The sequence below is a fragment of the Nyctereutes procyonoides genome, unplaced genomic scaffold (genome assembly GCF_905146905.1).
Source record: "Nyctereutes procyonoides isolate TBG_1078 unplaced genomic scaffold, NYPRO_anot_genome, whole genome shotgun sequence".
Classification (NCBI taxonomy): domain Eukaryota; kingdom Metazoa; phylum Chordata; class Mammalia; order Carnivora; family Canidae; genus Nyctereutes; species Nyctereutes procyonoides.
In genome coordinates this window covers 30,652,579-30,667,012 of record NW_026575121.1, presented here as the reverse complement: position 1 = coordinate 30,667,012, position 14,434 = coordinate 30,652,579, and the positions used below count along the sequence as shown (strand labels likewise).

At 33.6% G+C, this 14,434-nt stretch overlaps 1 protein-coding gene across 1 annotated transcript in view; it reads left to right on the top strand.

Annotated features, from left to right (window-relative positions):
- Window positions 1-14,434, top strand: part of MYCBP2 (MYC binding protein 2) — a 262,011-nt gene that overhangs the window by 54,153 nt on the left and 193,424 nt on the right. Inside the window, 6 exon segments of the mRNA XM_055335749.1 lie at window positions 1,717-1,813; window positions 5,744-5,817; window positions 5,956-6,094; window positions 7,887-7,963; window positions 8,841-9,045; window positions 10,925-11,089. Coding sequence (XP_055191724.1) covers window positions 1,717-1,813; window positions 5,744-5,817; window positions 5,956-6,094; window positions 7,887-7,963; window positions 8,841-9,045; window positions 10,925-11,089 — 757 coding nt within the window.

Below are 14,434 nucleotides of genomic sequence, written 5' to 3'. Positions count from 1 at the left end.
TTGATCGATAAATAATATCACTTCTGTTTAAACAGATATAGAGTATTTTTTAATATTATGGCTAATAACAGTGATGCAGTGTAATATAAAGATCATTGGCTTCGAACTTATAAGAGGTTTACTTTTAGTTCTGGCCCTGATCTTTCCTAGCTGAGTGACTTTGGACAATTGAGTTAACTTATTTGATCCTTGTTATTTAGCTATAAAATGGGAATAAAAATGTCTTCTGTTGGAGTTCTTATTTAAGTGTATTTCTAGGGACACCTGGGTGCCTCAGCAGTTGAGTGTCTGCCTTTGGCTCAGGGCATGGTCCCGTGGTCCCCGGATCAAGTCCTGCATCGGGCTTCCCATATAGAGCTTGCTTCTACTTCTGCCTATGTCTCTGCCTCTCTCTCTGTGTGTCTCTCATGAATAAATAAATAAAATCTTTTTTTTAAAAAAAGTATTTTTCTAGATAAGAATCAGAGACCATCATTACCATTTGCAATTATGAATTGGGACTGTATCTGTGATCTGAGTCCAAATTAGAGCTTCTTGTACTAGACCCGTCATTATAAGTCTGGATCAGTATTTCCAGGAAACAGTATGTGATCTGCCCAGTGAATAGATTCCTATATGGAGGATCACAAAAGAGAAAAAAGTTAGGCTATGTTGCTTTCTTAATGCGTGATCTCATCATTTGACTAATATGGCCAGATGGGTGTCAGCAGTCGGGTACCTTACTGCACCTCCCATGGAGAGAAGCAGATGAAGGATAGACAAAGGGCCACAAAGGTTTATTTCCATACTATCCCTTTCTGAGAGGTAAAGTCCAAGCTGCCTTGTGGAAGAATATAGAATAAAGATATTCCTGCATACCTGTTTTGCTCAGCTCACAGCTGCTCATCATCATCAAATCATAAAAAATGAAAATATTTTGAAAATTAAAGAAATTGGGATCCCTGGTGGCGCAGCGGTTTAGCGCCTGCCTTTGGCCCAGGGCGTGATCCTGGAGACCAGGGATTGAATCCCACGTCGGGCTCCCGGTGCATGGAGCCTGCTTCTCCCTCTGCCTGTGTCTCTGCCTCTCTCTCTCTCTGTGACTATCATAAATAAATAAAAATTAAAAAAAAAAGAAAATTAAAGAAATTGTTATATGAAAAATAAATTCTGTATCAACTATTAGGGAGATTTTGAAATTAAATTTTAAATGTCAAATTAATTAGTGATTGTCTCTTAAAACTTGGTTCAAAACATCTTATTGAATTTTTATTTGCCAGTATAGTATTTTATGTAAGAAATAAGGACATGGAAATAGTTCCGTGGCATATCGTTCCATCTAAAGCCACCACCCTCTTCATTCCTAAATATTAACCAAACTCTTAAAGCTATTTTTCCGTAAAGTATTTTTTGAAGCAACAGTGGTCATTTCTCTTATTTACTTGGCAGGTGATAAAATAATTTGAACAAAATGTCCATATTGCCCAGTGTGGTATATCTAATATATGTATCTGAGAATGTAATAGGTTAAATTAATACCCAGTAGTGTACAGTTCTTCCTTTTATTAAAGCATACCCATGTTCTTCTATTTTTAATCTTTAATCTGTTTTAGACATTAATATTTACATACTACCATACCTCAAAAAACTGTATAGATCTGTGTGACTGCTTTTTTTGCCAAGTAGCTAGTGAAAAATATTTTAACACTTAACAGCAAAATTTTTTGTTATTTTCAGGGTTTTTTATTATATAGAGATGTGAATAACCACAGCATGACAGCCATAAGAATAAGCCCTGAAACACTGGAACAGGATGGTACTGTAATGTTACCAGGTATGTTATTCAGTTAGTCATTTGTTTTTTTTCCACAGGTGATTTTAAGAGATATGCATGTTAGACCATTTGGGTATATAAAAAGTGATTAGCAAGGAATAGTGATTGCTTACATTAGGTTGAAAAAAATCTTGACATACGAATCATTTTATAGTCTATATAAAATTAATGCATGTTAGGAAAACCGACATGAGCAATATAGTATAAAGTGTTTTAAAATTTGTTTTCAAATCACTGCACATCTGCAACCTGATCTCTCATGCTCACCCCACCAAGATGGTTTCAGCTCCTGAATTAATGGGGTTGAGGTTACTTTGTTGTTCCTAATAAAAGTTTTACTCTGGCTTTCCTATAACTTGATATGAAGAACCCTCTATTGATTTTTATTACTACTTTAACAACAGTGCACTTTAGGTTTTCCTCTTAATATTAATGAGTTTTGGAAACATTTTAGAATGGATCAGGAATTATTTTTTAATTCCATCATTTACACATTTCAATAATACTCTGGTAAGGCACTTTGGACATAATTCATTTTGCTTTAATTTTGAGGTTGTACATACATATTTATCACTTAAACCATTGTCTAAATTCTGGGTAGTGGATCTTAAATTTTGTGGAACACTGGGCAAATGTATAATATATTATCCATTGTAAGGTCCTTCAATTTGTACATATCTTTAATGCATAATGAAGGAGTTTGCTTAATATTAAAATCTTAAATGTTTAATGTGTCTATCAATAATTTCATGGAAAGCAGCAATATATTACTTCTAAGCACTTGACCATCTGAAAATGAGAACTATTTCTGAAGAATACACTGGGAAGGATAATTGCTCCCAAGCTGCTTGTTAATTTTTAAATTATTCTTTTAACTTCATCAAACATTTATTTGAACATTGCTATACACATAATATATTCAAATTAGTGTACATGACACTGTGTTAAGGTAAATGCCACATTTCATATGTGTTTCACACAAAAAAAGCTACTTTGAAAACAGATAACTTATTAAAGCCATATTGTAAATAACTATCTGTTTTCAGATATACCTACAGGGTTTGTTTGGTTTTTTTTTCTTTTTTTTTTTTTTTTAAATCACCACAAATCTTCGACCAACATGTCTCTGGTGATGATGGTGATGATGTTAATCTTAAAATAATTACATGCACCCTCTTATGTAGATATAGATATAGATACACATACATACTTATATTTTTAAAAATCACATTTATTGTATAAGTATCTTATAAGCAAAAAAATCAAAATTAATTGCCACCCCACTTCCCATATATAAACATTATTAGCATATTGGTAAATACCTTGTCTTTTTTCTGTGTATGAATGGACAGTGTAATAAAAAAAGAGGTCATATGCAGCCTAATGAATTTTAACCTATCCCTTTCACTTAATATTCTGAATATATTTCTAGACCATTAAATAGTCTTTCACAAAATCATATTATAAAATATATTTCATTGATTAATATATTGGAATAGAAGTTCCTTCCAATTTTTTACCATATAAATTACACTGTAGTGAGCATTCCTGTCACTCTGTTCATGCTATTTTAGAATAACATCCCAGAAGAAAAATTCTTAAATACACCCCTCCTCCCCCAAGTGAATACTAATATAAAGAATTTACTTTTGAGAAACCCTGATCAATTAATAAAGATTGTGACTGAGAAGATCATTTGAAAATGGCTTACCTATAGCTGTTTTATTTATTCCAACATGATAAAAAATGACTTGCTAATGTTTTTATTCAGTTTAAATCACTACATCATTTAACATATGAAGTGCAACTTTTAACAGTACAAGTGTGGCTTTCTTGTTTCATAAATACGCACCATATACAAGGTGAAGAATGAATCAAATTTTGGGAGGACAGTCCTGTGCTGTGTGTCTTCCTAACTGGCAGATGTTGCTTGATATTTTCCTGAAGATGCTGTCTTACTACATGCTGGATAAAGAAAGAATAAGGAGAAGATCTTTTTGAAATCATGCAGCAGGAAGACCTGCCCTCAAGCCTGAAGAAGCCTATCATCATTTTTCCATGTCTTTGATCTGCACTGCAGTTTATTCAATAGCACTTTTTTCCCCATTGCTAAGGGCAACTCTGTAGTTTTCACATACAGAGCAGAAGTAAATTGTCAGGTTCATAGATGCTAATGAATATACCATATTTAAAATTGACATAAATCTGATAATTCCTTGAGCTTCATGTTCCAATCTGTCTTTGATACTAACTTATAAATAAGTTATTTTCAACCTAGTATTGATGAAATTAGAATACTTTTTTCCCCATTGTCATTTTAGCCTTTATATGTTGGCTTATCTTTTATATTGTACCCTTATGTCATTTACTCTCCATGTCTGGTGACAGATTACCTCAGATCATGAGAATTTTTGCCAGTCTTCTTGCGCCGCTTCACTCCTCACCCCTGCATTTATCTGAAATTATAATGAGTTTTTCTTCTTTGCTTTTTAGTTTAAAATCTTACTGCTTAGAGCTTGAGAAGCATCTTTCTTGCGCCTCTTTGTATTCTGTACAGTGGACTAGGAACTCTTTCTTTCGATTTCTCCTCTCTTTGATTACCAAGTCTCTTGGGCTACCAGTGGGCCTTGTCTCCCAGTTTCTATTTCCAGTTTGTGATCACTGAATTCTCTATTTGGTAAGGGTTTGCCTGTGTTTTGCGTATTTATAATAAGGAAGTATGCTAGTATGAAGCTCCTGGGCAAAGATATGGAGTAATCCAGCTTATTTGGGTGGGCTCCATTACTGCATTCCAAAACCAGAATTTTATGTTTTGTTGATTCAGGTGCAAATAGAAATGAAATAAAATTTTTTTTTGTATTGTAATTAATGGAGAGATTCATCCTAGTTCTCTGCAGTTATTTTGGGAAGTGTGTGTGCTCTTAAACTTGCTTGCTGAACATTTGTTTTTCAAAAAAGATATAGTTTATAATTAGATGTTGATTTTGCTTGTAGTTTCATGTTATTTAATAGCAATCACTAACACATGTCCCAGTGGTCCTTCTGTAATACTGGTATCCCTTGTTATAGTGGCACTTGTGCATTATTTTGATCAAAGTATATATGCACTGTTCCACAGAGATACATATAATATTGACAAAACACATTATTCCAGCCAAAATATGTGAACACATTCAGACAAAGGAAATACATAAGCTTAGATGTGTTTGTTCTACGAAGCGTATGAGCATTTAAAAATGTATAACACGCTATGGGGCACCTGGCTGGCTCAGCCAGTAGAGCATGTGACTGTTGGTAATGGGGTCATGAATTCAAGCTCCATGTTGGGCATTGAGTTTACTAAAAACAAAACAAAACAAAAAAAACACCCACAAAAACGTATAGCATATCAAATGCTAAAAATTCTGGGAATAACAAACTTCAAAGTGAAAACTGTACAACCTATTCTGTTTAATAAAGCAAGGGATATCTGTAGTTGGATACCATAGACCTCAAATGCAGAAGCTTTTAGGTCTATATGTATTTTTCTGTGACACTAATGACTGTGATGTATGTCTGAGAGTAGAGTGTTGCCTACATCGCATGTGATTGTATTGAAATGATTATAACCAACATAGTTTGTTTACCATGGTGCATGTTTATTATCAAACTACATCCAATACTAATTCATTTTGAAATTAGGTGGGCTTTCAGGTCCTTGATTATGGAAGATTTATAAATGTAAGCACAGATGTAATAAGTAATAGTAGTTGAATTATTTAGTTTCTGCTAATATGTAATTCTTTATTAAAAAGCACAGTATCCCTTTGAGTTTAAGTTTATCCTTATTGCGTGGAGAACTCTCATTCTGACTTCAACAGAGGAATAAAGTCATTTTATGAGCTGTTTAGTTATATTGTAATATAGTTAGTTTTTCCTCTTTTTGTACAGATTGCCACACTGAAGGTCAAAATATTTTATTCACTGATGGAGAATATATTAATCAGATAGCTGCTTCAAGAGATGTGAGTACTTTGAATCATGAATAGCTAGTATAAATGAAATCCCCTTTTTCATGAATTATTTGACCTTAATTAGACAATAGAGAGCCTTGAAAGACAAGTTTATACAAAATATTACTCTGAATGTTTTATTTCTTTTAGGATGGCTTTGTTGTCAGAATATTTGCCACAAGTACTGAACCTGTGCTACAACAAGAATTACAACTTAAACTGGCCAGAAAATGTCTACATGCCTGTGGTATCTCACTATTTGATCTGGAAAAGGACTTGCATATTATAAGTAAGATAGCCAAATAAGCCTTTCTCCCATATATAAATTTTCATATTTTTTATTCTTTTGAAAACTAATATTGTCTTTTGAGCAGTATATTTTTTGTTTTGAGCAGTAATATTTTGGCAGTTACTTTGCTGTTACCACAAAGCTACTTACGAATTAATATCTATAATTGACTAGAAAATATAGCCTTTAAACAGTGTGTTATATGAACACCATTTTAAGGAAGTAACTATTAATTTTCTATTTTCATTTTGAATAGAGCAAATGAAAAGAAACTTAATCTACTAAGAATTATAGATTTTTATGTTTTATCTTTATTCAGTTACTTAAAATTTTCAAAACTTATATTGTAAATATTACTACATTAATAAACATAGTTCTCTCATTGAAACCTTTGATCGTTATTTGAACAGATTTTCAACATAGCCATAGAATGATCTCATAGATTGTGAAAATGGTAATTGGCCTAACAAACTGATTAATAATCTTTCATTTGGATACAGAAATAGAGACACAGTATTTCTCGGTCTTAGTATATGTGCTCTTACAGTGTCATAGTAGTACTTAGGATTCTTAGTTCTGGGCACCTGGGTGGCTCCAGTGATTGAGCATCTGCCTTTGGCTCAGGTTGTGATCCCAGGGTTCTGGGATCGAGTCCCACATCAGGCTCTCTATAGGGAGCCTGCTTCTCCCTCTGTATTGTCTCTGTCTCTCTCTGTGTGTCTCTCATGAATATAAATAAAATCTTTAAAAACAGACACAGAGGGATCTTTAGTTTCCACGAGGCTCTCAATTTTGGGTTGTCATGCTCTTCCAGGTTTAATGGTGCCATTTTTAACTTGTGGGATTCTTTGCATGAATCCACCTTTTTTGACTATTATCTCATTAAATTGAATAAACTTCACATGAGTGATTTACTTTGCATATTTTATTTAATTATTTAGTGTTTTTGTAATTCTTCATAGAAAAGTATGGAGTTGAAATTACAGTTTTTAAATTTAAAAAGCCCATTAACTAATTAGGAGTTTGTATAATTAGTCATAAAATCTGTCATATATAATTATTTACTCATAGTTTCACAATTTGAAAATGTGCATCAGGGTCTTTATGTCCACAAATATGTATTCAAATTGATGGAGTAGCTACATGAGATGTTCTTCTGTAGAAAAACATGGAATAAAAAATTTGATATACCTTAATTCTAATATCTGCATGATGTTGTTCAAGCTTAAGTGAATCTGTGTCTGGACTAACTTCACCAAGCTTCATATTTCTTCATTTGTAAACCAGGCAGTATGGTTGTGAGTATCCAATAGGATAAAGTTCATGGCACTCTGTAATGCCTGATACCTAATAATGCTCAATGAATAAAAATTCATTCATTCATTCATTCAAGGAATATTGCCAAAATCGTTTTAACATTTTTTTTATGTTTAAAAAATTAATTTGGCGCTAGTTTGAAACAAATTAAAAAATTTCTGGTAATTTTATTTTTCTTTGAAGGTAGTGTATCTGTTGTTAATTTGTTTTAAAAAGCCCGGTGTATGACATTTTGTCATCTTGTATTTTCTTTTATTTTTATTATTATTTTTTGTTTTTTCTTTTAATTGAAGTATAGTTGACACACAATGTTATATTAGTTTCAGATGTGCAAAATAGTGATTTAACAAGTATTGTTATCCTTATTTTTGAAACGTTATTGAATTGACTTTTTAATTACTAAAAATAGTGCAAAATTATGTTTTATATTACTCATATTAACGATATAGTAGTATTTATTAGTTTTCTTTATCAGGTACAGGATTTGATGAGGAGTCAGCAGTTCTTGGTGCAGGACGAGAGTTTGCACTAATGAAAACATCAAGTGGAAAGGTAAATTACCTTTTGGGATTAAAAATAAACATACTGTGCTTTACAAGATACTCAATTGGTATAATCAGTTGATTAATTTACATGGTTCATATCTTGAAACATAGTATTTTAAAATTTTGATTTTAAATTATTTTTTAATATGGTGAAATTTTATATTGAAATAGTACAAAAGAAAATTGTGACATATGACTGTAAAACTTTATGAAATGTTAGCATTTTTATAAATGCTCATTTTACTTATGGAGCACCTAGCAATTTTTTGAGTTAGAATGAACTCACATTTTGAGTTCATTGATGAGCACATATTTATTGCAGTAGGAGTAATTATAATTAAGTCACAGATTGTAGAGGTCAATCTATAGAAATAGAAGCCTCTTTTTTATCTAATGGATGTGAGGATAAAATAAGGTAATTAAGAGAATTTTGAAAATTAAAATTATTAGACTGTTATGGTATATTTGTATGTAGTGTTTTTTACATAGGGAAAAAAGTTGAGAATTTTATCATGTTTCTACTATTGTGAGATTAAAGTATATTTGTGAAGCATATTTATACATATCTATTCAGGAGACTTATAATGCAAGATTATAGATATCCTGCATAGATATGAAAAAGCTATTAAGAACTGGATCTTTAGGAAAAATATGTATATTTTTCTCCTGCGGATCTCACAGAAGTTGAATAGTATAAAAACAGTTTGGTTTTTTGTTATTTTTGTTTTTCAGTAAGATATGAAGTTTTTTTTCCTCTCATGTGAAACCTGGTACACTATTCTAAAAGGCACTATAATTCTCTCTCTCTCCCTCTCTCTCTCTCTCTGTCTTTTATATACATATATATATATGTACACACATATATATATATACACACACACAAGATATATTATACTGGCAAGTACCAGAGTCTTGGAGTCAAGCAAGGTGGTCCTTCAGCAGGAAAATGGGTTGAGCTACCAATTACAAAATCTCCAAAGATTGTACACTTTTCAGTTGGACACGATGGCTCTCATGCCCTTTTAGTTGCAGAAGATGGAAGCATATTCTTTACAGGATCTGCTAGTAAAGGAGAAGATGGAGAGTCAAGTAAGTTGACTAATCAACTGGACATTGAATAAAAATATTGTAGAATTTACTAACATGAGGTATATCAATTTCAGTAGCACTAATCTGGAATGCCTAAGTGGCTCAGCGGTTGAGCATCTGCCTTTGATTCAGGGCCTGATCCTGGATTTGTGGGATTGGGTCCTGCATCAGGTTCTTTGCATGGAGCCTGCTTCTGCTCCCTCTGCCTGTGTCTCTGCCTCTCTGTCTGTGTCTCTCATGAATGAATGAATGAATGAATGAATGAATGAATGAATGAATAAATAAATAAATAAATAAATAAATAAATAAATAAAATAAAGCACTAACCTTGCCAGATTAATAGAGGATTTTAAATTGAGGCATATCCAGTTAATGGTGTTCTATTATACATTAAAAAACTGTAAGTGCTGATTTCTTTCTAGAGTTCATCTTCATGAATAAAAATTTGTGATGCTTTATGGATATACTGCTATTCATCTGTTTTGTTTAGTGGTGTTATTTTAAAAAACTTATTATGATATGTTATTTTAGGTAACTCAAAATTTTATAAGGAATATATATTTCAAAATGAAGTAAGTCTGAATATAACCTGTGTAATAGTGTTAGTTATGGGTCACTATTTTTTTTATTACTTGTCTGTAATGAAATCATTCTTAAGCAGTGATAACATAAACAATTTTGTCTCTGATATTTCCTATAGTTTTGTCCAGTTTTTCTCAGTGTCATTTTCCTGTTTTTGTAATTTCTCACATACTTTATACATTTTAGAACCATGGAGTAGAATATTAGGAGGATTAGGTTTGTAGTCAACATCTAATGTAGAAGTCTGTGTAAATAAAAGTTACCTAGAAAAAAATCCCCATAAAGTCTATTGCCATATCTGAGAAACTTCAGCACAGCCAGTTTTTCCTTCCAGCATTTGGTGGATATTGTTCTTTCTTTCAGCACCAGATAGTGTATTTACTGTATACATGTATGTGGATCATATTAAATGAAAAAAATATAATGGTATTTTTAAATTCCAGAATTGTGCCCAGCACAGCAATATGGTTTTACTCTGAAAGGCATCAGGAACTGGGATTGACTGAAGGAACAGAAGATTGATATTTCCCATCTTTTGCTCATTTCAGGGATTTAGTTTTTTGTTTTTTGTTTTTGTTTTTTTTTAATTTTTTATTTATTTATGATAGTCACACAGAATGAGAGAGAGAGGCAGAGACACAGGCAGAGGGAGAAGCAGGCTCCATGCACTGGGAGCCTGAGGTGGGATTCGATCCTGGGTCTCCAGGAACGCACCCTGGGCCAAAGGCAGGCGCTAAACCGCTGCGCCACCCAGGGATCCCTAGTTTTTAAGAGCAAAGGCTACTTGAATCATTATCCACATTTAAATTTATTTACTCTTTCTCCATATATGTTCCTTTCCTTACACGATTTCATTGACTGGGTGGACCTGCTTAAATATGTGTTGAATGAATGAGGAACCAATTTCACTTTCTAGAATAAGAATACATGTGAGGTAGCGTTTGAGAGAAAATTATATATATAATAATGGAATGGTGTTAATAATGTAAATAGCTGATCTAGAGGTTGGGCTCTCCAGAAGTGAGAAGTTTGGTAGAAAATTGATGTTTCTTATTGGAAATTTCAGTGTGTAACAAAGAAAAGAATCTGATAGTGATAGCCTAAGTATTAATTAACCAGATGAAGCTTGCAAGTGACTTATTTTAGTTGACATGTTGGAAGGCCCAGGCCTTTGTGAAAATAAATAATGTATATCATAAATGCATATATTTTTTCCTTGGGCTTTTTATACAAGCCTTTACTTTTACTTATACATAGATGCCTTAGTTTTATTTGTTTTGTGTGTTTTTTTTTTAAGCTAAGAGCAGACGGCAATCGAAACCGTATAAACCTAAAAAGATAATTAAGATGGAAGGAAAGATTGTGGTATATACAGCCTGCAACAATGGAAGTAGTTCTGTTATTTCTAAAGATGGAGAACTATACATGTTTGGGAAAGATGCCATTTACTCTGACAGCTCAAGTAAGTTCAACTTAAACACATTTCACTTTTATGCAAAGAAAGTCCAATACTAGACATTATATATTGGAAAGATATGTCTAGAAAATTAATAGTTGTAGCATGCTTTCTCTATATCTTTCACATTTTTTTTTTTTTTCCAAATACAACATTTTTTGATTCCTTCCTGTCTTACTGCTGGGAACAGTCAGTAGTTTCACGCAAAGCTAATCACAGAGCTTGGCTAGTGGAGTTCTACCTTAAGTATTACTTTGTCTGGAAGGCTTTCCCTGGACTCATTCAGATGCTCATGTGACATGTTGTTGGTAGTACCCTGGGGAAATGGTTTTCATAGCATAACTGACTTATAATTGATGAATTATTTATCTCCCCCATTAGATAGGGAAGGACACTCTCTCTTTCACTCTTATTTACTATTGCATCCCCAGTTCCCAGCACAGTGTTTTATATATGGTAGGGTCTTAAGAATTACTTGTTGGGGCACCTGGGTGGCTCAGGGGTTGAGCATCTGCCTTTGGCTCAGATCATGATCCCAGAGTCCTGGGATTAAGTCCCACATCGGGCTCACCATTGGGAGCCTGTTTCTTCCTTTCCCTATGTCTCTGCCTCTCTCTGTGTGTCTCTCATGAATAAATGAATGAAATCTTTAAGAAAAAAAATACTAAAAAAGAATTACTCATTAAGCAACTGAGTGACTAATAAACCAAAAGTCTAATGAGTGGATATGGAGGATAGGACTAGCCAAAAAAAAAAAAAAAAGAGTTTTATATTTATAAGGTCTAATCTCAAACTGGTTATTTTTGGTTACTAGATTTTCTTTCTAGCACTTAAGAAATGAGTATCATTGTGACAGCCCACTTGGTAGGACTTTATATTTGGTAAATATATAAAGCCTGTGAATTTTTTTGTGAAAAGGAAAACAAACGAAATTTCTGATTGGAAGTTTAAGTAATTGTCTCATTGCTGGGGAAATGACGTATGTTGAACATTTCTAGCAATTATTATTATTTTTTAAAAAATATTTTATTTATTTATTCATGAGAGAGAGAGAGAAAGAGGGCGGGGCGGGGTGGACAGAGACACAGGAAGAGGGAGAAGCAGGCTCCATGCAGGGAGCCCGATGTGGGACTCGATTCCGGGTCCCCAGGATCAGGCCCTAGGCTGAAGGCAGTGCTAAACCACTGAGCCACCCGGGCTGCCCTAGCAATTAATTATTAAGTTGAACTGTACTCAGGTGGTATGTGAGTTGGCTTAATGTGGTAATATTTAGATCCTCAGTTGGCCTCAACTGTCAGAGTCAAACAAAATTTGGGAATGGGTGGATGCCTGAGTGGCTCAGTGGTTGAGCATCTGCCTTCAGCTCAGGGCATGATCCTGGAGTCCCAGGATCGTGTCCCACGTCAGGCTTCCTGCATGGAGCCTGCTTCACCCTCTGTCTGTGTCTCTGCCTCTCTCTCTCTGTGTCTCTTCTGAATAAATAAATAAAAATCTTTAAAAAAAAATTGGGGAATGGGCTCATGTTTAGTTTAAAAATAACATTCAGTATAGCTGTTGCTTGCTAAGATCCCAGTGGCTAGTGTTGAAGAAAACTTGTGCATATTTTATTCAATATATATTTATTGAGAACTGACAGTGTATTACAAGTTGGTGAACAGGCAGACATGGTCCCTCTCTTTTTGAGGATCTGAGAGACAATTGGGCATTTAAACAGCTTAAAAATTAGAAAAGTGTGGTTTAATAGTTATGGATATAGACCCAGATCCTGGCACTGCCACTTTTTAGTTGGCTAATAACTGGCTCAAATTCTTTATTCAGAGATTACTTTCGTTTCTTTTTTTACCCCCGTATTCAAAAGGGAGCTCGTGACAGTATCTGCTTCATATGGTTGTTATAAGATTATAGGAGATAATGCCTTTGAAATGCTTAACTGAGAGCCTGGGCCCTGAAAGGGTTTAAGATATGCCAATTAGTACAATTTAATAATAATAAATAATATTGCGGGGATCCTTAGGTGGCTTAGCGGTTTAGCGCCTGCCTTCAGCCCAGGGTGTGATGCTGGAGCCCGGGGATCGAGTCCCACATCGGGCTCCCTGCATGGAGCCTGCTTCTCCCTCTGCTTGTGTCTCTGCCACTCTCTCTCTCTGTGTCTCTCATTAATAAATAAATAAAATCTTAAAGAAACTTAAAAAAATATTGTTAAATATACATACCTTTTTCAAATATGCTAAATACTAAAAATGGGAGTTTTTGAGCTAAAAGACCAAAGTAATATAGGATGGAAGAGAAGGTCACCTTAGGAAAGTAATAATCTGAGAAAATAATGTAGAATAGTTTTCCCAAAGTATGATACAAGAATTATGTTATTTGTAATTTATTTTTTTTAAAGATTATTTATTTATTCATGAGAGACATAGAGAAAGAAGCAGAGACACAGGCAGAGGGAGAAGCAGGCTCCATGCGGGGAACCCGATGTGGGACTCAATCCTGGGTCTCCAGGATCATGCCCTGGGCCGAAGGCAGGTGCTAAACCGCTGGGCCACCGGGGCTGCCCGTTATTTGTAATTTAAATAAAACAAATACTTTAGTTTTTTAAGAAAGTCTTTATTTTAGTATTTATTGGAAATATTCAACAATTTTTTATTTTTACTGTTACTACTTGATAAGATTAATGCTTTGGTCAATATAAAATTGATGCAAAATATTAAGATTATATGAGTGGCACTTGAATATGGCAAATATAAGGAAAGTAATATGTGTCTTAAGTGGCTAAACTAGTTAGCTATTGGATTATGGAAGAAAGCACTGTAGGTTAAAAAGGATTGAAAAATGCTGCTTTAGAACATCTCACAGTTTCTGCAGAAACAATGTGATTTCAGTATACTCTGGCAAGTATTTTAGTGTTTTTCAATCCTTTTTATTTTTATATTTTAATTAACATATAGTGTATTATTAGTTTCAGAGGTAGAGTTCAGTGATTGATCAATCTTACATAATACCCAGTGCTCATTACATTAAGTGCTCTCCTTCAGTTCTTTTTAAGGCAAGACAAAGCAAGTAAAGTACATGATTTACAGGCTCCTTTGTGCTTGGACTAGGAAAGTTTGAGAGTTAGTGACCCTTCTGAGAATTGTTGAGAGTATTGACATTTAGAACAAACATTCAGGAGAAGCAAGCTTTAGCTAATGGCCGCAGTAAAAATTTGTCCCAAGTCTGGATGATAATGTTTTAAGATTTTAGAGCTTCATTACAAACTTACAAAAATAATTTACTGATACCCTGCCAGTCTTTTGGCCACTTATTTCTCATTTAGGTGGGTTATTTTATCCCAGAAATAAAAAGTTCTGCATT